At 41.5% G+C, this 26,016-nt stretch overlaps 1 protein-coding gene across 1 annotated transcript in view; it reads right to left on the reverse strand.

The window, feature by feature from the left end:
* Nucleotides 1–26,016, reverse strand: part of LOC149237796 (kinesin-like protein KIN-14L) — a 422,935-nt gene that overhangs the window by 185,603 nt on the left and 211,316 nt on the right. The window contains exon 14 of the mRNA XM_089372799.1: nt 9,290–9,361. Coding sequence (XP_089228925.1) covers nt 9,290–9,361 — 72 coding nt within the window. The remainder of the gene's footprint in view (nt 1–9,289; nt 9,362–26,016) is intronic.

Raw genomic sequence — 26,016 nt, forward strand, 5'->3', positions numbered from 1 at the left:
AGATTATAAGTGTAACAAAGAGATGAGGAGGACTTCCTTATTAAGAAAAGTACGTTCTCAAAAACTTGGCATGATAGATTACACTGAAGTAGTTGAGAGACTCCTATTTAGATATAGATTTGATGGATCCAATGATTAGCACGCAGCTAGATAGATCCTTGCTTTGCAGCATGTGCCCTAAGTTAGATAGAGCCTGGACATGTATATTGGATGTTGTTGATTTGGGGTAGCATCGGATGTGCTTCAGCCACGAAATTTGGTGGAAAGGTTGGGACACATGAGATCTCCAATACCCAGAAATGGTTTGGGCAGATTCTAAATAGATAAGGAGATATTAAAATAATTAATATTTTTAATGAAGTCCCTAAGTCTAAACTTAGGGAAAATAAAATATTAATGTGTATTAATATGAATCTATGTTAGAATGGTCCAAAAGACATGGATCAACCCAGATCTAATATTAGCCATTGATTAGGGACTTAATCTCGGTCGTTGAGATGTCAACAGAAAAAGTATAAGAGGAGGCTTGAGGGTCACTTGGAGAACACACTAGAGTGATCAGTCATTCTATTCTCTAGAGCGGAGTTTGCTAAGAGAGATAGAATCAATGATCGGGAGAGCAGCGGAGGGGCATTGAGTACAGAGAAACAGAGAAGGCAGAGATTGTGTCGGGAGAGCAGCGTAGCAGCGAAGAAGAGTGACGTAGAGCCAGCAAGGGCTCACGCAGGGCCATGCAGAGGCAGCCAAGTGTTGCGCAAAGCACCAGAGAGGCCAGCGTGTCTAACACAGAGGCCCAAAAAGCTGACGCAAGGCCTCCTGGGGCTGACACAGGCCAAGAAAGGCTGATGCAGGGCTAGCATGAGATAGAGAGGGGCTGACGCAGTCCAGATTGAGCAGAAGTTACAGTTGCAAAGCAATTTTGTGCTGAGGAGCTGTCAGAAGGATTTTCCGAGGTTTCAGCCAGGAGATTTCTCTCAAACTGTCAGGTATAGCTGATAAGAAAATTCTCTGTTGGGTAAGCCAGTTTCGGCACTCGGATTGTACTCTGATATTGCTTAATAAGAAAACCCTCAGATAGCTACACTGGTTTTCCTGCATTGGGTTTTTCCAGGGACATTGGTCCAAAAATAATGGTGTCATGTGGTGTGTTTGTTCTTGTTTCTTTTAGTTGTTGATATGTAATATGTTGAGCATGAACTGGTGTTTATTTTCAGTATTTACTTTGTAAATAACTTGTTAAAGAAAAATAACAAGTAGGTAGGAATAAATCAAAAAAAGACCATGAAGGGTTTTTAAACTAAGTAAACTTAGAAACTTCAACATGGTATCAGAGGGTGATTGCAAATCACAAGAGGACTAAAAGACATCAGCCGAGCAGAGCAATAGCAGCAGGAAACAGCTGTCCCGAGGTGACAGAAGTTGTTTCTAGCAGCGCATAAGCCAAGAAGTGTGATGCAAAGCCAGCCAAAGCCACGCAGAAGAAGCCGAGAATTGCGCAGAGCCTCAGAGAGGCTAGCATTGCTAATGCAAAGGGCCAAAGGGCTAATGCAGACCCATCTGGGGTGACCCAGAGCCAACGTGACGCAAAGAGGGGCTGACGCAGTTCACAAAGAGGCAGTTGCTAGAGTCTAGAAGGCTGCAGAAATATTGCGGAGTGGAGTTGGTGAGGTACTGTAGTCAAAACAGTACCTGACAAAGCAGGGCAAGAGGAGTTGTTACCGAGGGTTTCTAGTCGAGGAACCTAGATCAACAGTGCAGTTGCACAAGACGATCAGAGTAGGGGGCATCTCGACAAGTGGCAGAAGGATTTCCAGAAGAGAAATCAAGACTCAGAGGGAGTCCAGAAGAGAACTTCTAAACAGGGAGTAGAGACTCAGAGGAGTCAAACAGAGAACTTCCAGGAGGGAAGTAGAGGAGCGTCATGGCACTACATTGCCGAGAAGGAAACAGCATATGAGATGTGGGAGGCCCTCAAGAAATTGTACCAACATACTTCTGTGGAGAGAAGAGTGTTACTAGAAAATCAGTTAAGGTTGTATCAGATGAAGAAGGGAGAATCGATTGACACCTTCCTCAGAGGACTGAATGAGATTCGAGATTAGTTGACTGCTATATAAGCCACCCCGGATCAGGAATTGATGGTGAGGGCAGCCCTGAATGCTCTCTCAGAAGACTGGGAGGTATTTGTCCAGAGTATATTGGGTAGAGGGACACTTCCACCTTGGGATGAGATGTGGGTGGCTCTTCGCCAGGAAGAGATCAGATGGCAGTCAAAGACGGGTAGCAGCAGCAAGGGGATCAAAGTCAAGCAGGAGGAGGAAGATGTTGCCCTAGCATCTGAGGGAAAGCAAGACAAGCGGAAGAAGAAGGATCTCTCCAAGATCAAGTGCTTCCACTGTGGGGAGATGTGTCATCATGCGACCCAGTGTCCAAGGAAGAAGAGTAAGGGAGAGTCTTCCGAGACTAAGGCAGTGCCAGCAAGGGCAAAGAAGTAAGTGTTGACAGACGATGATTGTGCCATGAGTGCACACGCACCACTTGAGCGGAAGTGGGGAGACATTGAGCTGTAGTCAGGCAGACTACAGGTGATGAGGGGTAGGATCCTCGAGGTACCCAACCTCTTGGATTAGACCTTGCTACGGGAGCCCCAAAGACGAGTAGCTGGACTGGCTGAGTCGGGTAGAGATGGATGTGGATGGAGCAGCAGAGAGGGCTACAATGCAAGAGTCCCAAGACAGCGCGAGGCTATCAGGCTGCAGAAGTGCGAGAAGCACAAGAGTGTTGCACCAGTGCAGGATGGCACAGAGAGCACTTGTCAGCAGCAGAGGGAGCTTCAGCATCAGGAGGGTCTCTATCCCAACAGAGAGGTCAAAGTTGGGAGATCAGTTACTTACTTCTTAGTAATTGAGTGCAGTGCAACAGTGGGCAGCACGATGCAACATGATGAGAGGAGGTGCAGACTTGCAATGTGGATGCAGTGCTGGGAGAAAGGACCAGCAGTAGCACGAATGCAGAGAGAGTTGTCGTACAGATGCAGCAGTGGCAGTAACAGAACCATGGGCAGTAGTACAGGATACAGCAGTGAAGAGACTGGTGGGTAGCAGGCCTAGCATTAGCACAGGAACAAATGTCAGATGATCAGAGTAATACTCAAAGAGAAGTATTGCTAGAGCACAGTGCTTGCTAAGAGGGAGTGTTGATTTGGGGTAGCATCGTATGTGCTCTAGCCACAAAATTTGGTGGAGAGGTTGGGGCACATGAGATCTCCAATACCCAGAAAGGATTTGGGCAGATTCTTAGCAGTTCAGGAGATATAAAAATAATTAATATTTTAATGGAGTCCCAAGTCTAAACTTAGGGAAATTAGAATATTAATGTGAATTAATATGAATCTGTGTTAGAATGGTCCAAAAGACATGGATCAAGCCAGATCTAATCTTAACCATCGATTAGGGACTTAATCTCGACCGTTGATATGTCAACAAGAAAATTATAAGAGGAGGCTTGAGGGTCAGTTGGAGATACACCAAGAGAGATCAAGAATTTGATTTTTGGGGCGATTTTCTGGCGCTGGGTTTGTTGAGGAAATCGAGTTAGAGATCAATTGCAGTGAGGGGCAGTTCAACAAGGGATTTCGATCCAGAGCTGAAGAATACATATCAGAGAGCCAGCAAAGTGCCGGAAGAGGCAGCGCAGACCCTACGAGGGTTGATGCAAAGGCTATGGAGACTAGCGCAGAGGACGCAGAGGGTCGTAGAGGCTGACGTAGAAGCCGTAGAGGCTAACGCAGAAGTCGAAGAGGGCTTCAAAGGCAGCGATGGGAGTGTTGGTGGGGCAGATTGGGAGCTGATCAACTGATGCAGAGGCGAGTAAGGGTGACGTAGTTCCTGAAGGGTGACGCAGTTCTAGAGGAGTGCTTGGAGCAGCTTTTGTTGTCCAACACAAGGAACAGTCAAAGTCACCGTGGGATTGTTCATCCGATTGTTGACGTGCCGGAATATCTATCTCCAGATAGAGGTACTACTGCCAAGGATATTCTCTTAAGGGTGAGCCATTTCTCGCACCCTAGTTGTATTCAGAAATATGCTTAATAATAAAACCCTCATATATGCTGCATTAGTTTTCCCGAATTGGGTTTTTCCGAGGACGATTGTCCAAAAATAACGATTTCCCTTGTGTTGTCTCAATTTATTTCAGTGGTTGATCTGTATATCTGTGAAGGTTGCAATTATGTTACTTTGATGCTTATGTTATTAAATAACTTGTTAATGTAAAGAACAAGGAGGAGATAGTAAACCAGATATTGCAGTAGGGGTTTCTGATGTGTTAGATTCAAGAATTTTCACACCCTTCACCAAGCAATTCGAACCGCCTCCTTAGCCATTCGAATTTATCCATCAAGGGGTGCATATATCATCATGGGATGGTCCGCACATCCCACTATGTGATTAATCTCCCCTTTGTCTAGTGTTTGGGGCCTCCACTACCACACAACATTTATTTAATTAATGTCCACCCACTTTTCCTAAGTTTGTATCCAAAATTTCCCCATCCATAATTTACAAAAATTGAGGAAGGCACTTAGTAGATTTTTACGGGAAGGGATATTACAATAGTCGACCCAAAGATCAAAAACACTTCACTAGAAGTTACTCCTACTTGAACTTGGGAATTTGTGGAGCTATCTTAGACAAAGGCGGGGGTGATATAGCCTTCTTGACTCCAAGCGCATCTCATTGTCCAAAGTGCAAAGGCAACTAAAAAGTGGTTGTCATTCACAACTTGACACTTGGAAGGTAATATTCACCAACGTAAGCATATTTCAAAAACCATCATATTTTAAAAAATTCAAAGCTTTTACTTTCCTATTTTATAAAAATAAAAATAAAAATATTTACTGGCTTGCACTTTACAGAATTTTGATGTCAAGATTACCTAGTTCACCCTTGGGGTTTTGCAGTATTCAAAACATCAGTATCGGCAAAATATTGTCAAGAATTAGAAAACATCTTCTAGGAAACATCGACGAAAATATTGACAAAAATCGACAAACCATGGTAGACATTAAAAAACACAAAACATATTCATTTTTTCAAAATAGGAAAAAATAAAAATTAGCAAAAGTCGATTGAAGAAAAAAACACAAAACCTAAGGAAAAAATCAGAGTTTTTCAAGCCAAAAAAATCGGCTAGCCAAAAAATCATGATTTTTCGACACATCACTGAAAAATCGGCAATGCTATCAATAGTGGTTTTGAACCATAATTTCAAACCTTATCTAAGGGATAGATATACCTTAATTTAGGCTTTAAAATGTACATATTTCAAGAGGTAAATTGAGTATGTTTTACAGATCTATGCTGATTTACAACAATACATACTTCAGATCCAACAAATTTCAAGGTATAGGGGGTCATTTCCAAGTATGTATACATAATCCTAAGTTACCAGGATTCGGATACAGATCCGGATCCAGATTCTCTAGTTTTTTGAAAATCCAGGATCCAGATACGGCAAGGATACGTCAAGTACAAAAAATATAATAATATTTTTTAAATTTTAATAACCACATTAATTTATGTGACTAGATATTTATAAAAAAGCCACATATTTATATTGCAATGTGGCTAGATATTTTTTAAAATTTAAATAGCCACATTAATTTATGTGACTAGATCCCATACAAAAAATATAATAATATTTTTAAAATTTTAATATCTAATCTTCATTGTTTCAGAATTCTAATGGATTTTATTTTGTTTTCAAAAGATCCCAAATTTTGGTCACTAAATGCACTAAAACATTCGACAGCCCAAAACCCTCATTGAGAATAAAAACAGAGTCAAATGTGAACTTTGAAGAATAGACAAAAAAATCAAAATGATAAAATTAGACGCTGAGTTGAAGTCTTTAAAATTAGACGCGAAATTTTTAATTAACTAACGCCATTGGGAGTCGGGACCACAACCACCAGTATTTACTATTCTGTGGATTGGACATGGGGAACAAGAGGTCTGTTCCAGACCCAAAGCGGAGACAGTTTACTATTCAATGTTTATTTAACATGAAAAAAATTTAAAAATGAATGAGTTCAGACCCGATTAAAAAATTTAATTTAACATTAAAAAATTATCAAACTGTGAATTGTTGCCTGGTGAATCGTCCTCAGAAAATTAAAACAATTAGTCGTTGCCTGGTGAATAGTCCTGAGTCTGTTGTGCATCGTTGTTGCTCAACGCTCTATGAAGAGCGATCGCTGCCTGGTGAATAGTGTGCGGCAGACAAATGCTCATGCTCGCTATAGTGTGCTGCCTGGTGAATAGTGTGCTCATGCTCGCTATCCGGGCGTTGTCTTTCCAGGCGCTATCTTTTCAACAAATGCCACAGCCAGCAGACAAATTTATGCTATCCATCTGCCAAAACGAAAACTGGTGTTGTCTCGCTGTCCTTCTCTGTTGCTATAAAAATGTCAATGTGTGCCGACAAACAGTGAAAAAGACAATGATCGACATAAAGCCAAATAAAAACCTAAAACTGAAGTCTACAAACTAAAAACCACGCTGCAAAAAATTTGAAATCCGGAAATATCACAGGAACTGTTTCCGATTTTGCAGGATCCGTTTCCAAATTCAGGGATGCGTTTCCGGCCAACAGTGATCCGCCACGTTGCTGGTTCTTGGACGGATCTAGGCGGATCCGGATCCGGATCAGATCCATGGATCCGTGGATCCTAGACCATGGAGTGCCGGATCCGGTAACATAGACATAATCTAAACCAATGTACATATTTCAAGAGGTAAATTGAGTATGTTTTACAGATCTATGATGATTTACAACAATACATACTTCAGATCCAACAAATATCAAGGTATAGGGGGTCATTTCCCAGTATGTATACATAATCTAAGATTCTAAACCAATGGTATTGAAAACTGTGGAACTAGCTAGTTCGATCATTTTCATACTCAAACCGGTATGACTGGTGGTACAAAACCAACAAAGGCCGATTCAGTACTGAACTAGCTATTTTTCACCAAACCAGTCGATTCTGTACAATGCGACCAAGGACCCTCGAAATGCAAATATTTGTAGAAAAAACAATAATTTATGAGTGGGGCAACCTCACATTCAACCCTAGGGCCCTAATAATGCTATGTAATTAATGGTAATGTTAAATTCTTAAAGTAATTTTCACTTAAATTTTTAACATTAATATCAATTGTTTCAAGATGTTTGAGAGCGGTTCCAACATCATTGGATCTCATATGGAGAAAGCAGAATTTCAGATCCCACTCAACATCCAGTAGACTTAACAGTTTTTAGGATTTTAGGATTGGGGGGAGGGTTTGCAACGTTTTCATTGGATTATGTTGTGTACAATGGTCTGGAACTAGAATTTAATCAAGAGCACCAGGCCCTCTATGTACCTTGATATTAGTAGCATCGATTGTTGAACTTCTTTATCGTGACCATAGTAAAAATGTAACCGTCACTTAATCTCGATTTGACATGTTAAGCTTTTTTATATTGTTTTAATGCTTAAAAGATGACATTGATGATTAGGATCCCAACATAGGCAATGATTTTGCTGATATGTGGGTATTTATTGCAGCATGCATTTTTTTTAATGCCAAAGGCCATCTCAAGCCTCTTTGTTTATGTATTTTTGGTTTAGAGATATATTGCAATAAGTGTTATTTTGGTTATATGCATTCTTGCCATATAAATAAGAACTTTTGCATATTTGTGTATAAATGGTTTATGCATCTTTTGGTTGACTAGTTTTCTCCAAATCTTGAGGGTTCAACTAGTTCAATGACTGATTCAATTCTGAGAACATTGATCTAAACCCTTGCAGATTCCAAATTTGTTTCTCAAATATATATCATTAATTTTGGACAATTTGAGCTTATTTCAAGTACTACAAGGTTATATTATAAGCTGGAATAAAAATTTCGGTTTTCACCCAATGGAGATTTGACTTCTAGACCTCTAAAAGAAGTTACCAACTTGTTGGAAACATAGATTTGCTGCATATTTGAAGCTTAAGAAGGGTCAAATTGACTTATTATTGATGTCCTAGTTTTCCCCACCCCCAGATTTTCAATCTAGAGTGTATATACACTTTTGTGTGGCCCTGAAAGGGATGTTCTTTGATGTTATTTGTGTTTTCTATATTTTTTCAGATCTACAGTCACACGATGGTAAGCAGAAAAACACTGAACCCTTACCAAAGGTACACTTCAAAAGAAACATAGATATTTTGTAAGTATATTAATTGTTTACTCTTTTGAGTTGTTTACACGATTAACAACTCTAGTTTAGAGAAACTTTCCTTGCTATTCTGCATTACTTTTCTGTATAAATATCATTTCTAGATCAACGAAATAAGAAAAAATTAACTTTTTTCTTCACCCAAGACCCCATTTAAGGTACTAGTCTACAAATTTTTGGGTCAAGCATCTCACATAGGGAATCCTCCCATAGCCATTCAGATAGGAGATTGTTTAAAGAGTGGAGACTTGTACTGAGGTGACATTAGGGCACTTGTCCTGTGTGTGCCATCTTGGTGGCTTGCAAGGACCTTGGCAAGAATGCTAGTTTGAGTGGTAACACATTCTTACATGATCACTTGCACCTGATGTAACAATATTTTATGTGTGGTAGAGAATGTCAATAATCATTACAGAATTACCCACTAGTAATGAAATTCATGGAGGGACTTGTTAGTCCTTATGTTGAAATTGAAATACATTGTGTAGACATTTCACTTTGGTCTCACAGACAAAACCTATTACATATACAAAAGGAAAATCAAATTCTCAAAATAATACAAAATCATGTTTCAGAATGCAGTTATCAAAACTATTAGAAAGAGTAGCATAGTTCATCATTTTCACTAATTAAATGCCAATTAAGTACATAATATTTTAAGACGTACATGCATGAAATAGGTACTAATCAAGTTGATCTTGTATTTAATGAAACCAAAATTTAATAATCAAATTAAAGAGTTGTTTCTCATCAATTAAAGAGTTGTTTCTCGTCCTAAAACATCCATAATCAAATTAAAGAATCGTTTCTCATCCTAAAAACATACATGTCAAAGTTATATCCAAAAGAGCAATAAAGTGTTAATTGAAGTTAAAAGTTATGCAATGTAATGATATGAAATAAAAATTGAATTCAAGTAACATAAAAAAAAAAAAAAAATCGATGCATTCATATATTTAAACGGCTCATGTTAGTAAGAGCTGTGAAACATTAAAATAATGGACCAGAGATTAACCTTTTGTAGGCCTCCTGATGAACTTTTCTCAGTGAGCCGCTCAAAAAGCTTCTCGTTCTCCTCATGCAAACGCTAAATCAATCAAAATCACAACATGTTAGATTTTACTACCAAATATTGAAAATAACTTTTGGAAATAAAACCTGTTAATGAACTTGATTTAACATTGAGCAATTAGCTTTATCATCATTGACAAACACATAATAGAAATATACAAACATAATAGTGATTTGTTTATAAAACATTACATGAGACATGTACAACATATATGATGTTAAAATAATGCCAATGGGATCGAAGGAAATGCCTGGTACCCATGCTCCAATTAAGAAGAAAACAAACAAAAACAAGGATATTGCACACACAGACATAAAGATTAAAATGTTGCATAAATGTCAAATATTTAACTTAAACAAAATACTATTTTCCCCCAATGGCCAAAGATGGCCAGATGGATAGTAACAAGTACAATCATTTGAACATATATTGTAAGTGCGTGTAACATTTCCCCAAAAAGGTTGAAATGAAGAAGAAAAAGAGATGAAATAAAGTGTGGTTTCCAATCAAACTGATGAAACATAAGGAAACCCAAATGGGTAAAATAGGGTGACTATATGAAGGAGGATGACATAATAGAAACCCTAGCATCATAACAACCATTATAAATGAGCTTAGTATTACCCAATGGCTCTCGTAACATCCTTGCCTTGGAAAAATTTCACAATCAAAATCATTTTGGCAACTAGTTAGGGACTTTTATGTTGAAAAGTGTAACTAGGTTCGGTCTTCATAATGAGATGTAATTATGATTTTATGTAATGAAATGTAAAGAAAAAAAATAAAAGTATTATATTGACTTGCTTCATGGGTTTCATGAGCAAGAGATTTTCTTTTTGAGTCAAGACTCCCATTGAGAGTCTTTAGGAATTATTTGTCATCTAGTCATAAAACGATAGAGTCATTGTCATGTAATGAAGTCATGTTACACTTTGTAAAAGGCCAATATTGTCTATGTAAAGTATCCTCCAAGACCTTGTCACTTATCCTCTTCAAGTTGGCCCACAACAATGGAAGAACTTGCTAGAAGAAGTCGGCCTAACCTCAAGTGATCATGTCGGCCTAAAGAACATGTAATGAAGTGTATATATAACCACACTCAGCCTCACTTAGAGGCAAGCAACTCGACTTGCATTCGATCAAGAAAAGTGCGAAGAAAAAGGCTACGAAGGGAAGTGCAAAGGAGGTTTCTTTTGGGGCAGCGAAACAGATTCTTCTGGGGCAGCGAAGAAGGGTTCTTCTAGATCAGCGAAGAAGGTTTCTTTTGGATCAGAGAAGGAGGTATTCTTTTGGGGCAGCGAAGAAGGTATTCTTTTGGGTACGCGGAGGAGAAGCTTCTTCTGGACAAGCGAAGGAGAATTTTCTTCTGGGGCAGCAAAGAAAGGATTCTTCTGGGTTACCAAGATAAAGATCTAGAGACCGAGTTTCTCTAGAGGAGGCCAGTGAAAGCCTAGAGATTGAGATTCTCTAGGGAAGCCAAGAAGGAGCAGTGTGAAGGATAGAGACCGAGTTTCTCTAGAAGGAGCCGAGGAGAAAAGTTCAAGATCAAGAGGAAAGTCGAGAAAGAGAAGAGGCAGAGCATCAAGGTTAGTGACAAGGTTCTTGGGAGGATACTAGAGTCAAGGGTCTATGTCATGGTCTTGGTACTCATCAATTGAAGATCTAGAAGAATAATTTTGATCGGGTTTTCCTCTCAAGAAGTGAGAGGTTTTGTCCCTGGCTGAGAAGCCTACATACTGTGTCACTTGTCATTGTAGATATTGGTAATTGTCTTGATGAAGAGAACACAATAATAACATAACCAAGAAAAGACTATAAGCTAAGAAGTAAAAGTATATCACAAGAAATTATCAAGTAGAGAAATATTTTAATTATTCATGCCCTAGATTTCTCAACATGTTACCCACCAAAAGTGGGTAACCCATAGGAGAAAACTTTTCTCCTACTTGGATAGCCAGCCAACCAACAGCCCTATTAATTGGCACTTGACATGATGCCATGGACTCTTCACAAATATGCTCTGGCTATATTTTTTCTCCCATTTGGCATTTCTCCTTTATGGAGGGTGAGTCATTCATCGACATGTATTTTTAGCATTTTGTAATCACGTACTTTTGCTTATTCTTTGGGGCATACTAATATGAGGGTAATCTGATGATTGGTCGATCTTGACTATATTCGTGTTCTTTTACTTCACCAAGGTGGTTAGTCTTTGATCCTCAACCAGCGGGACCTCCTCTTAGGTCTTAGGGTTATAGGAAGGACACTACTAGGGAGGCTTTGATTGAAGTACTGTGCCTGTGATATTCCATACTTACAACTTTCCATCATTCCCTGTATTTCACATCCATTCTTCGAGTAGGTGGTCATTGGTCATGGGGATTAGCACTCCCTCATCCTGATTCTAGGGTTTGTGTTGGAAAACATTGTGCTAGAGGTTGATGTAGCTAAAAGGAAGATAAAGCCAAAGAAAGCCACACTAAAAGAAAAAGGAACAAAGCAAAAGATGGCTAGGACAAAAATTAGTGTGTGGAAAAAAAACCAAGCATGAGCTCTACCTCCCTCATTAGCCATCACTTGGTTCCTAAATCACTCGATGCTCCATACATAAAAAGGAACCCTTGTATTGTCCAACCCCAACGAGTAATAAACCACCTCATCTTAAGGGATAATAAATGCTAAATCTCTCAAATGTAAGCTTGAGCTATTGAGTTATGCACCCATATCAAAGCATTATCATAAAAAAGTATAGGGCACACCAAAAGGGTGGAAAAAGCAGGTTGAGGAAAGGGTATCTCATGCCTCCACAATTTCTCTCTCCTTACATCTATACACCTGGAATGTTGGACCACAATTAGCTGGTCACTTGGCTATGCATCTAGCCCTAAAGTCTTTCTCGCTCCATTGCCACCATTTACACATGCAACTATGTATTGATGGGTTGACTAGGGACCTATCACTTCACCTTGGGGGTTGGAAACACCTAATAGGATTATCCATCTTGTCATCCCAAGAATAAGGGAGGGAACACCTATGCAAGACTTGATCTAATTAGATATTTGAAGGTGATCTTTGTGTGGAGCATTGATTGTGCCCCTAGCTTTAAGTATGCTCCACTATGATGCATCTATCATTTTAGTTACCTAATGATTATTGATTTACACTTGATCTTGAGGAGGTTTTGTTAGGAGGTCCACATCACAATGACATAGGCTTCTAGAAGTAATTGCCCAGCTCCTCAGTAGAGTAGCAAGGGTAGTACTATCTAGCGTAGAGAGAGAGAGAGATTGACTTCGATGGTGCAGTGTTGCCTACCTAGAGCATGTCGTTGGGATATTTGAGGACTTCAAAGTTCACATGATGCTTAACACCCGGAGGGACCCCCATATGCTAAAACATTGATCCCATGATGCTTAGTGTTGGTGATATTGATGATGTGCCCATTGGACCAAGGATGCCCCAAGCTAGCCTTGGCACTGTTTGATGGGCATCACTTGATCCATAGCCTAGATAATGGTGTTCATCCTTGAGATGACAACGAGGGCTTGTACATCACCTTGGAGCCCCAATGCTTGAGATATTTGATGCGATATCACCCCTTTTCCTCTTCTGAGTGTGATGTAGGGTACTTTTGGGCATGACGTGTTGGCATGGAGAGACTTCGATGACCTGCACAGGATCCTTGAGTCACTTCTTGGAGTACAGAGCACTCACTGGCCTTTCTCTCACAATTGGAGGACTTATTGAGATCACTTGAGGGTGATGTCATACTATTGGAGCATTTATTCCCACACATGTGGGCTTCTTATGGCATATTTGTCTTTTTTTTGAGATATGAGGTTTGCTTGTAACCTCTTTCTTGTATAACACTCAAAAGTGAACTTGTCTTCAAGACTTTTACTCATTTTATTTGTGAAGTGTGTAGTAGAAAGCTCATATATATAGACACTCCCCTTCACTTCTTATTTCATCATCACAAATGTGAATTCAACCTCTCTAAAAAGAGTGCAACTTGATTTTTTATTCGCTACTTGGGCATAATCTAATCTTTTGTGGATGTGAGTTATTCTTGGATGTCTATGCCCAATCCACTCCAATGATGGATCAATGTCACCCAAACCAGTGAAACAGGAGTCATCGATCACTGCAGAGGACTCGCAATTCCGACATGGATCGGTAGCCAAACGAGAAATTCAAAGTCTTCGTGAGTCAAACTCCCATTCACTGAGTATGACTCATGGTCAACGCAAGTTTGACCTGCGATTCAGCAATTTTGATGATTTGCAAAGTAGTCGACGATCCACTCGGATTATTAGGTTAAAAGTCCACAAGAATTTTTGTGGTTTCGTGTTCACTTGTTCACTCTCTCTTGTCGTTGCCACACTTGGAGACCAGGGTTTGCTTGTTGCCTTGTTCACTTTCACTTCTCTTGTTGCCCAGCTATCTAGAGACGCCTTGGATCAACAATGCCATTGTCACGTTCATGTGTCACGGTTCTTCCGTAATTGCGAGCACTTTGGCTTCAATAATTCCCTTTCTCTAATTTTCGATGGGTTTTGGCATTTTAACAGTGACAGTAAGTTCAACTATAAGACTTAGAACTCAATTTGGAACTATAAAGGATGTTGGGTCGCAGGCAATATGGTAGCGACTAATTTGTTAACGCGCCCAAGCACCTGTTCTTTCATCAAGAATTATCGTATTATAACTAGAAGGTCGAATATGTATATCAAATAATGAATAGTCTCATGATTTTGAAGCTCGAAGATTGGAAAAATCGACGATTTGACAACAATCGTTGGGCAGGAGTTCAATTCACAGTTAATACCCACCTCGTTATCGGAGATCAAACCCCTAGATAACTATGTTTTTTCAAAGGCCAAACAAGTTAACATTATTATAGGATTGAATTACTATTAGCATAGCTATCTAGCAACTAGACTTGAGAACCCTGATATAACAATATAAAAAAACATGAGTTGCTTCCGAGACAAAAGATTGCCAACCAGTAGTCAATTTTATGAGTCAAAACAAAAGATATGCCCCTCCTAATATAGAAGATGAAACATTAATTAAAAAATAACATAGACCCCTTGTTACCAGACTCACCAAATGTTACATTATTGACTGTAAATGTTACAAATTTGATTGAATGTGACAATAATTTTAAAGTCTCTAGTTCTAACATAATTTTTTTTATACTAAGATTCCAAAGTTAAAACAAAAAATAAAATATATATGTATCTTTTTGTGAAAATTCTATCACTACAACATCTTATTTACTTTGCCTACTTATTTTCAATAAGTTATTTATGAAATTCCTTCAATAAACATTAAAATAAATTATGTTGTAAATATCACACCATAATACAGAAACAAACACATGCACAAGAATCGACACAGATATTTTGGACAATAGTCCCCGGAAAAACCCAATCTGGGAAAATCAGTGCAGCAAGGGAGGATTTTATTATTCAGCAATTCTTCAATACAACCGAGTGCCAAACTGGCTTACCCAATAGAGACAAAAATTCTCCAACACTTCTCACAGTCCCAGCATTAACCCGACTAACCTCTACGTAGCTCCCAGACACTCCGCATCAACCCCTACTTGTCTACGCAAGCCCTGGGCCTCTCTGCGTTACCCACGCAGGCCCTCTAGTGACTGTGCAGTCTCCTGCTGCCTCAGCATCTGCCTGAAAGGCCTTGTGTCTGCCTCTCTTGCCTCTACGTTGGCCTTCTGTTTCTGATTCTGACTCTCTGCTCCATACTTGTTGCCTCCCGCTGCTCTCCAGACCACTAGTTCGAATTTCTCAGCTAACGCCGCTTCAAAAATCAAACTGACTAGTCTCCCTTAGTATGTTCTCCAACTGACCCTCAAGCCTCTTCTTATACTTTTCTCGTTGGTCCATCAACGGCTGAGATTAAGTGCCTAATCAACAGCTAAGATTAGATTTGGCTTGATCTATGACTTTTGGACCTTTCTAACTCAATTTTATATTAATTCACATTAATATTTTATTTTCCCTAAGTTTAGACTTAGGGGCATCATTAAAAATATTAATTATTTTAATATCTTCCAAACTGGTTAGATTTTGCCCAAACCATTTCTGGGTCTTGGGGATCTCTTGTGTTTTAGCATCTCCACCAATTTTCGTGGCTAGAATACATCCGATGCTACCCCAAATCAACACTCCCTCTTAGCGAAGACTGTGCTCTAGTAACACTCCTCACTGAGTATCACCCTGATCATCCGGCATCAGCCCTTGTGCTGATGCTAAGCCTCCCTGCCCAACATCCTCTGCACTGCTGCATCCTGTACCGTTGCCCATGGCTCTGCTACTGTCACTGTTGCATCTGTACGGCATCTCCCTCTGCATCCGTGTTGCTATCACCCCATTTCTGCTACTGAAACAGGTTCTTTATCATCCTCGTCTTTCCCTGAAGTAATCAAACTTTGTCCTTCCAAGCACTTTGGTGAGGATGTCCGCCACCTGTTCTCATGAAGGAGTGTAGCTCAATTGTACAGCTCCTCGTTGGACACTGCCTCTAACAAAGTGACACCGGATATCAATATGCTTTGACCGATCGTGAAACACTGGATTCTCAGAGAGCTTGATGTAACTCTGATTATCGCACATGATCCTGGTCGCCTCCATTTTCCTTTTGAATAGGTTCACAAGCAGTTTTCTAAGGCATACGGCCTCACACGAAGCTATGCTCGCCGCCATATATTATGCCTCAGATGAGCTCAGAGCCACGGACTTCTGTTTCCTACTGTACCAAGAAGTCATTCATGATCCAATGTTGAAAGAGTACCCAGTTGTACTTTTCCGATCCACTGAACTTCGTTCCCAATCTGCATCAGTAAATCCAACCAATCTGATATCCTTACCCCTGGTGTACAAGAGTCCATAATCGACTGTTCCCCGTAAATACCTGAGAACGTGTTTGGCTGCTGCACAGTGCGCCCTCTTCAATTCCACCATGAACTAACTGAGGGTGTTGACAACGTAGCAAATGTCTGGCCTGGTATTGACCAGATACATCAGGGACCCTATGAGCTGCCTGTATAGGGTGCAATCAACATCCTTGTCTTCTGATGCATTAATCTTCTTCCAGTTGGTGATCAATGGAGTAGCCATGGGTCTACAGTCCTCCATCCTGAATCTTTTCAGGATTTCTATAGCATACCTCCCTTGCCCAAGGAAGATCTCTCCCTTCTACTGCCAAACTTCCAACCCTAAGAAGTAATGCATTAGTCCCAAATCCTTCATTTCAAATTTTGTGGCTAGATTCTTCTTGCAGTCCCCAATGAGCCTGGATGATCCTATCAGAAAGAGATCATCCACATACAATACTAAGATTAGCATCTCATTCTCTATAACCAGATAGTAGAGATTCGGATCTGCATCACTCTTAACAAATCCCATCTTCTGCAAGTAGCCATCGATTCGCCCATACCATGCTCTAGGTGCCTGTTTCAACCCATACAAGGCTTTCTTCTCATGTGTCTCAAAGCCCTCTGGTTGTTCAATGTATACCTCTTCTTCTATTACCCCGTTCAGAAAAGCCATTTTGACATCCATCTGATGAATCTCCCACCCCATCTGAGCTGCAAGAGATATCACGGTCCTAATAGATGTATACCTGGCTACCGAGGCGAAGGTCTCCTCGTAGTCAATTCCTTCCTTTTGTTATGCTCTTAACCTGCAAGACGACACCGGATTACAAAATATGCGAAGAAATATACCCAGAACATAGAATAGTGAGAAACAACAACAAGTATTTTATTATTCAAAAAGCAATGTTCACTTGCCTCTTCAAGGGGGCAACCTCCAATAGAGCAGAGCTTGATTACAAAATAAGACACGATGCTCCTCACAGGGAGTCTCTATCCTTTATATATGACTCATACATGCAATACGATGGATCAATACCATGGTTCTTATTACTAGCATCTATCTAATACCATGGCCCATTTGCAACTAACTGTGGTCCCATCATTAATTGCGAGTTAACCACTTACGATTATTAATATGGGCTTTATTGACTCCTTACTTAACTATAACTATGACTCGATCCTACTACATGAATAAGGGGGTTAGGGTGGGACCCTAACATGCCCTCCCCCTTAAGAATTGCCTTGTCCTCAAGGCTGAAGCTACAGAAACTGCTGAAGAATAGTGGCTGGTTCCCAAGTTGCATCTTCCAAAGAGGTGTCTTTCCACTTGACGAGGACTTCCTTGATCATGCGGCCACGCAGGTGCCGTTCTCGTGTGTCTAGGACCTGTTCAAGTTGGAGCCAGATTGACCCTTCATCATCCAATTCAGGTAGACTGGTTTGAATTCTGCAATTGTTCCCAATCACTTTATTGAGGCATGAGACATGGAAAACTGGATGGATTTTTGCAGTGGGTGGCAAAGCGAGCTTGTAGGCCACTTCTCCAATGCGCTGAAGTACTTGATATGGTCCGTAGAATTTTGGAGATAGTTTATGACAACCCTTGTCTTTGAGTGAAGTTTGCTTATATGGTTGCAACCTCAAAAATGCCTGATCCCCTTCTTGAAATTGACGCTCTAAGCGATGCTGATCTACCTGTTGCTTCATGCGGTTTTGAGCTTGATGAAGATTCTCTTTAATTTGGGCGAGCATGGTTGTGCGGTTTTGTAGGAGTTGATCCACTGCTTGTACCTTGGAGCATCCCTTGATATAAGAAGTAGGGCAAGGAGGGAGTTGACCATAAATTGCTTCATACGGAGTCACTTTGGTGGTGGCATGATAGTTGGTGTTATACCACCATTCAGCTAGAGGCAACCATTGTACCCATAGATTTTGCTTTTCTGAAGTGAAACACCTAAGGTAGGTTTCCAGACATTTGTTGACGGCCTCAGTTTGACCATTCGTTTGTGGATGATAGGAAGTATTGAGTTTTAGTTGGGTGCCTTGTAGCCTGAAGAGTTCCTACCAAAATTTACTGGTGAAGATCGGGTCACGATCAGACACAATAGAAGTGGGCATGCCATGCAATTTGAAGATCTGATCCATGAAAGATTGAGCGACCAAAGTCGGTGTAAACGGGTGGGGTAGGGCGCAGAAATGAGCATACTTAGAAAGTCGGTCCACAACCACCATGATGACTGACTTGTTTCCCGACTTTGGAAGACCTGTAATGAAATCCATAGAAACCTCCGTCCATATAGATGTTGGGATGGGCAACGGTTGTAATGTGCCTGGTGCTTTGACTGTCTCCCCTTTGTGGCGTTGACAGACATCGCATTCCGCTACAAAAGTAAGGATGTCCTTTTTCATGCCTGTCCAAAAAAATGATCTTCTAGTGCGAGCATATGTCTTCTGAAAGCCTGAATGTCCTGCAGTGGGGGATGAGTGCAATTCTGCCAAAATGCGGCTTTTGAGGGTGGATGTTGGTGATATTACAACTCTGTCCTTGTAGCGAAGAATCTCATCCTGCCACGAGTAGCCCTTGGTGGAATTTGGATCCGCCTGCAATTGAGTAATGAGTTGGGAGAGCCCGGGATGTGAAAACCATTCCCTGCGAGCCTCTTCAATCCATTCTGGAATGGGAAGGGAAATTGCGAGTAGGGTACTTTCCTCCTCAAATTGGCGAGATAATGCATCTGCTACACTATTTTCGCGCCCTTTCTTGTAAATGATCTCATAATCATATCCCAGCATTTTGGCGAGCCATTTATTTTGTTGTGGGGAGGATAGGCGTTGCTCCAAAAAATATTTAAGACTGTGATGGTCTGTGCGGATTTGGAAACGTCGCCCCAGTAAGTAAGGTCACCAGGTATCTACTGCATGTAAGATGGCCATCATTTCCTTCTCATAGGTAGATTGTCCCAGATTCCTCCCACTTAGTTGTTGGCTTGTGAAGGCCAAGGGTTGACCTTCCTGCATTAAGACTGCCCCAATACCCGTACCCGAAGCATCACATTCAATGACAAAAGATTTGGTGAAATCAGGTAGTGCTAAGACTGGAGTGGAACACATGGCATTTTTGAGAGCTGTAAATGCCTGTTGTGCATCATCATTCCAGAAGAATGAATTTTTCTTGAGGAGTTGAGTGAGGGGCTTCGCAATGCGGCCATAATTGCGGACAAATTTGCGATAATAGCCTGTGAGACCCAAAAATCCTCTCAGGCTCTTCAAGGTCTTAGGTTGAGGCCAATCTTGCATTGCCTGGATCTTTTTGGGGTCCACCTTGACACCTTCACGCCCCACAATGTGGCCCAAATACTCAACTTCTTCCATGCCAAAAGAACATTTGGACATCTTAACAAATAATTTATGCTTGCGGAGCAGTTGCAAGAGCAGATCTACATGCTGAAGATGTGCGGCCCAAGTGCAACTATAGATGAGGATGTCATCGAAGAAGACTAGGGCAAATTTCCTAAGATATGGTTTGAGAAGGTGGTTCATAAGGCTCTGAAAAGTAGATGGGGCATTACAAAGACCGAATGGCATGACCAGGAACTCATAATGGCCTTCATGAGTTCTGAAAGCAGTGTTTGGAATGTTAACTTCCTTCATGCGAATTTGGTGGTAGCCTGAGCGAAGATCCAACTTAGTGAAGAATTGAGCCCCATTGAGTTCATCCAACAAATCATCAACAACCGGGATGGGAAATTTATCTTTGACTGTCAACTTATTGAGGGCCCTGAAGTCTGGACACATCCGCCATTCCCCATCTTTCTTGAGCACCATGACCACCGGTGATGAATAAGGACTAATGTTGGGACGAATGACACCTGCTTCCAAAAGTTCCTTGATTATTTTTTCTATTTCATTCTTTTGGGTGAATGGATATCTGTATGGGCGCACATTTGGTGGTTGGGCCCCTGGAACCAAGGTGATGCTATGATCATGTTCCCCTCGCGAGGGTGGAAGCTCATGAGGCTTGTCAAAGACTGGCAGATGGTTATTTAAAATCTGTTGCATCTCAGGATGAATCGGCAGAGAATTGGGTTCGACGGCCTGGATGGCATTAAATTGAGCGATAACTCCATGATGGCCCTTTTTTAGCAATTTTTCCATCCTATGTGAGCTGATGATAGAGGGAGCTCCCGCCTGGAGTCCACGGAGGGTATATGTGGAGTTGTTCTGCTTAAAGCTCATATATAACTCCTGAAAATCCATTGTGATTGGCCCAAGAGTGCGAAGCCATTCAGCACCGAGGACAATGTCACACCCTCCCATGTGTATGGCAAACATGTGGGTCTTCAACTGATAATCCCCCATTTGAAGTTTGACATTTTCACAGCGGCCTTCACATTTCATTGTTCCCCCATCTGCAATTTGGACTTGGAAGTTAGAAACTGCTCGTACAAAACAATGCACTGCTTCCGCGACTTTTTGATGGATGAAATTATGTGTACTTCCACTATCAATCAAGACTACTATTGGGCGATGTTTAATAAAACCTCTGATTTTGAGAGTTTGAGGTGAAGAAATCCCTGCCAAAGCATGCAGCGAAATAACTGGTTCATCAGGGACATTGTCCTTCTGGTTGTCCTCTTCTACCTCCTCCAGTTCCTCAAGTGGTGGGGCTTCCTCCGATGAGCTGTAATCAGTGGCATCAATTTGAAAAAATTTAGGCTCCTTGCATTTATGACCTGGGGAGTATTTTTCATCACAGTAGTAACATAATCCCTGTTTTCTTCTTTCAGCCATTTCTGCAGGTGACACCTTTTGAACCTTAAGTGTTTGAGTCATGCTGTGAGCCTATGGGGGGCGACCCTTGGCGGTGAAATTTGGGCGAATGGACTGGGCTGCTAACGCACATTCCACGTTACGAGCTACCTTGCAAGCCTCCGATCATGTGGGAGGGTGGTGTAGTCGGATGTTGGCTTGTATGGCATCTTTAAGACCGCTGATAAAACATTCCGTGTAGAACGCATTTGAGAGATCCCTAGTGCGGAAAGCTAAGGCTTCAAAGGCTGTAACATATTCATCCACTGTGCCAGTCTGTCGGAGCTTAGTGAGACGACCCAAAAAAGAAGATTCTTGGTCATATCGCTCTCTAAGAGCTTTTTTGAAGGTGGCCCAAGTTAGAAAACTTCCATTGCAACGTTGATGCCATGCCCACCATTGCCATCCTGCATTGTCCAAGTACATGCTCCCCACCATAAGCTGAGTCTCATTATCTAGGATATTATTCAGATTGAAATACTGCTCCATTTGTGCTATCCATGCAGTCGGGTGAGAACCATCAAATTTATGCATATCCAGCTTGGGAGGTCGCGGACGAGATTGTTGGTGGGTGCCCCAGAGGTGAAGAGAGCGGCTAGACTCACCCTCACTGTGTCCATTGCCAATATGCGCCTCCTCGCAGGCTTCCTCCTTGCCCTTAAAGAGTGTGTCATTTAGTCTGTCAAGCTGAGCTTGGATGGTTTGCAAGGATTGTTCAAGTTTGTCGATCTTCTCATTGGCCATAGCTTGTGCTCTAGTTTCTACCATGCACCGATCTGATGTTCTTGAAATTTGGGACCGCCCGAATTTTTTTCACTAACAATTGAATGGTACCACCTTGCTCAGCTCGTCGTCCTGATTCTTATGGGCTAGATCACCAATAAGCGCCCCAGGGACTCTCAGACTTCTTTTTTTCTTTTTTTCTTTCTTTTTCTTTTTTTCTTTGGAATACTGCAGTAGCTGAATCCCCAAAATGTCAATGCTGCCAAAAGTCCTGCGAAAATCACGCCCTGGTATAGGAACGCCACACAACTACTCAGATCTGGTGGATCTGAGAGATCTGGATGGCTGATCGGATAGCTCTGAGCGGCAGCACCGACTACTACTGTGGATTTGATGGATCGGAAAGGCTGGTCTGCTAACTCGGAACTGCGGGACTGATGTCTGCTGCTGCTGCAACCCCACTTGCGAGATCTGATCTAGCAGAGATTATGCGTGATCCCAAGATAGAAAAGGGAACTATGGTCTCGAGGAGTGTCAGGTGCTACAGATCGCAATATACATAAGGGTCTGACAGTAGTACTCGGCCCAATGTTTCAGGGCTCTAACTAAGGAGGATCAACCGTACCCTTAGTCATACAACCCGACTACCCTATCATACGAGCGAGTAATCTCTCCGAGTGTTGTTCTCGGTGTACTGTAGCAGCAAGACGGCCGACGGTTTATCTATGGTGAGGTTTCAAAGGAGCTAGGGGGCTTCCGATATACCCAGAGGGTACTTGGAAGACAGTTTGTGCGCGGTTCTGTCTAATGCGCTACTACTCGAAGGGGTACCCACAGGGGTTACAAGGGAGTCCAACAAGCATGATCACCTCTTGTATTTCCTGCGTCCATGCCTCCCCAAATCTGCAGGTTTATGCGCTCAACGACAGATCCCCTGTTTAAAGACGCCGGAACATGTCTCTAGCCAAAAAAAAAAATTGCTAAGAAATGGAGATCCCACCGGCCCTGGAAAGAGCTCTGATACCACTTGTTATGCTCTTAACCTGCAAGACGACATCGGAATACAGAATATGAGAAGAAATATACCCAGAACATAAAATAGTGAGAAACAACAACAAGTATTTTATTATTCAGAAAGCAATGTTCACTTGCCTCTTCGAGCGGGCAACCTCCAATAGAGCAGAGCTCGATTACAAAATAAGACACGATGCTCCTCGCAGGGAGTCTCTATCCTTTATATATGACTCATACATGCAATACCATGGATCAATACCATGGTTCTTATTAACACCATCTATCTAATACCATGGCCCATTTGCAACTAACTGTGGTCCCGTCATTAATTGCGGGTTAACCACTTACAATTATTAATATGGGCTTTATTGACTCCTTACTTAACTATAACTATGACTCGATCCTACTACATGAATAAGGGGGTTAGGGTGGGACCCTAACACCTTTTGAGCATACCCCTTAGCCACAAACCTAGCCTTGTATTTCTCAACACTGTCATCTGTAGCCTATTTGATCTTGTAGATCCATCTCGAACCTACTGCTCATCTATCTTGAGGCCTTGGCACTACCTCCCAGACATCGTTCACCATTATGGAGTTGCACTCCTCTACCATCACATCTAGCCAAACCTGATGTTGAGCTGCCTCCTGGAAACTGGCGGGCTCCCATCCTGAGCTACTAGTGCCTGATATCTATCTAGTTGTTTTCGCTCCTTCTTATTGTTTCTTGGAGCACCGATGAAGTCCTTTGCATCTTGCAGAATATGACGAAGTTCCCTACTAGTTCTCCCTCTGCCAGCGAGTGCCTCTGTTAGCTCCTCCTCATCCTGTGAATCCTCCTGATCCGAGGAAGAATTCTTTACTTTTGTTGGTTGAAGAGGTTTAACTAACGGCTCTTCTTTTGATTGCTCCTCGGAAGGCATCTCACGAGATTTTCTGAAAGCCCTATCCCCAATGAACTTTACATCTCGTCGAACCACTACCTTCCTGCTCCCTGGAAGATAGATTTTGTATGCCTTAGCATTCTCGCTATATCCCACTAGATATCCCTTTTCCGCAGTTTGATCCAGCTTCTTCCTCTTTTCCTCGGGTATGCGGCAATATGCTAAGCTCCCAAATATCTTGAAATCACTAACTTCAAGCATCTTCCCTGTGAAAACTTCTCTGGAGTAATCTTGCCCAATGCTCGATGAGGAGTCCTGTTTTGAACATAGACTGTTGTGTTGCATGCTTCTACCCACAGGAGTTTTGGCATATCCTAATCATACATCATGGCCCTAGCTGCTTCTACAATACTCCTGTTCTTTCTTTCTGCTACTCCGTTCTGCTCTAGATTGTAAGGAGTTCTCCACTCTCTTCTGATGACCTCCTTAGAGCAAAAATCAGTGAAGTCCTTATTGACACACTCTCCACCACTATCTTAGCGCAAAACTTTTATTTGCCTTGAACTCTTTGAATCGACAGAAAACCTCGTCCTTGGTTTTCAGAAAATAAATCTATGTTTTCCTTGAGTGGTCATCAATGAAGGTAAGGAAGTACTTGGCACCACTAAGAGCTTTAGTGGACATAGGTCCGCAGATATCTGAGTGTATCAACCCTAGTACACTCTTGGCCCTGTGTTTACTCCTAAGAAATGTTGCCTTGGCATACTTTCCTAGAGCACATCCTCTGCATACATCATCTCGTTCCGTACTAAGATCCAGAACTCCTATTACAATGCTCCTAAGAATTCTCAGAGCCCCATGGTGCAAATGTCCCATTCTTTTGTGCCATAGTTCGTTCATATCCTTGTCTCCATGACTGCCTATTAGTGTCATTGGTGATTCTAGTTGTAATCTGTACAACCTATTACTTTTGATCCCGATCTGCACTTTCTTTTTCCAACTCGGATGTTTGACGTATACCTTCTCCTTGATGAAGTAGATGTCATAGCCCTTGCCTTGAAGTTGCGACACGGAAAGTAAGTTCATCCCCAATCCTGGTACATACAGCACATTTGTAGCACGGAACTGTTCTCCTGATTATGTTTGAAAATCTATGGTACCCTACCCTACAGGAGTACACTTTGCCTTGTTCCCCATGGTGATCTAAAAGTTCATATTCTCTTCTCGATGCTCTGAGAAACATTCCCTGATTCTCGCCATATGCAAAGAGGCTCCACTGTCTATATACCATACTTTTGATGATAAAGAACTAGTCATACAAGCCACTTCTTCTTCCATCCTGGAAGCCAACATGGAGAAATCGAAATCTCTTATGCAATTTTCTGAAAATTTGTGCGAGTCCCCTGATGTGGATGCCTCTGCATCATGGTCTCGACCCATAACTGATTTTCCCTTCTTGTCTTTGATTACTCGCTCTAATACCATGTGAAAATTCGATCATTGCAACCTTTGATTTACTTTGCCTACTTATTTTCAATAAGTTATTTATGAAATTCCTTCAATAAACATTAAAATAAATTCTGTTGCAAATATCACACCATAATACAGAAACAAACACATGCACAAGAATCAACACAGATATTTTGGACAACGGTCCCCGGAAAAACCCAATGTGGGAAAACCGATGCAGCAAGGGAGGATTTTATTATTCAGCAATTCTTCAATACAACATGGTGCCAAACTAGCTTACCCAACAGAGAGAAAAATTCTCCAGCACTTCTCCCAGTCCCAGCATCAGCCTGGCTGACCTCCACGTAGCTCCCGGACACTCTACGTCAGCCCCTACTTGTCTGCATCAGAACTGGGCCTCTCTGTGACACCCACACAGGCCACAGGCCCTCTAGTGACTGCGCAGTCTCCTGCTGCCTTAGCGTCTGCCTGAAAGGCCCTGCGTCTGCCTCTCCTACCTCTGCGCTGGTCTTATATTGTTGATTCTGACTCTCTGCTCCGTACTTGTTGCCTCCTGCTCCTCTTTAGACCACTAGTTCAAATTTCTCAGCTAACCCCGCTCCAAAAATTGAACTGACTGGTCTCCCTCAGTATGTTCGCCAACTGACCCTCAAGCCTCTTCTTATACTTTTCGCGTTAGTCCATCAACGGCCGAGATTAAGTCCCTAATCAACGGCTAAGATTAGATCTGGCTTGATCCATGACTTTTGCACCATTCCAACTCAGTTTTATATTAATTCACAATAATATTTTATTTTTCCTAAGTTTAGACTTAGGGACTCCATTAAAAATATTAATTATTTTAATATCTTCCAAAGTGGTTATATT

The sequence above is a fragment of the Pinus tabuliformis genome, chromosome 8, assembly GCF_031772625.1.
Source record: "Pinus tabuliformis cultivar Carrire ecotype Pingquan chromosome 8, CPIR1, whole genome shotgun sequence".
Lineage (NCBI taxonomy): Eukaryota > Viridiplantae > Streptophyta > Pinopsida > Pinales > Pinaceae > Pinus > Pinus tabuliformis.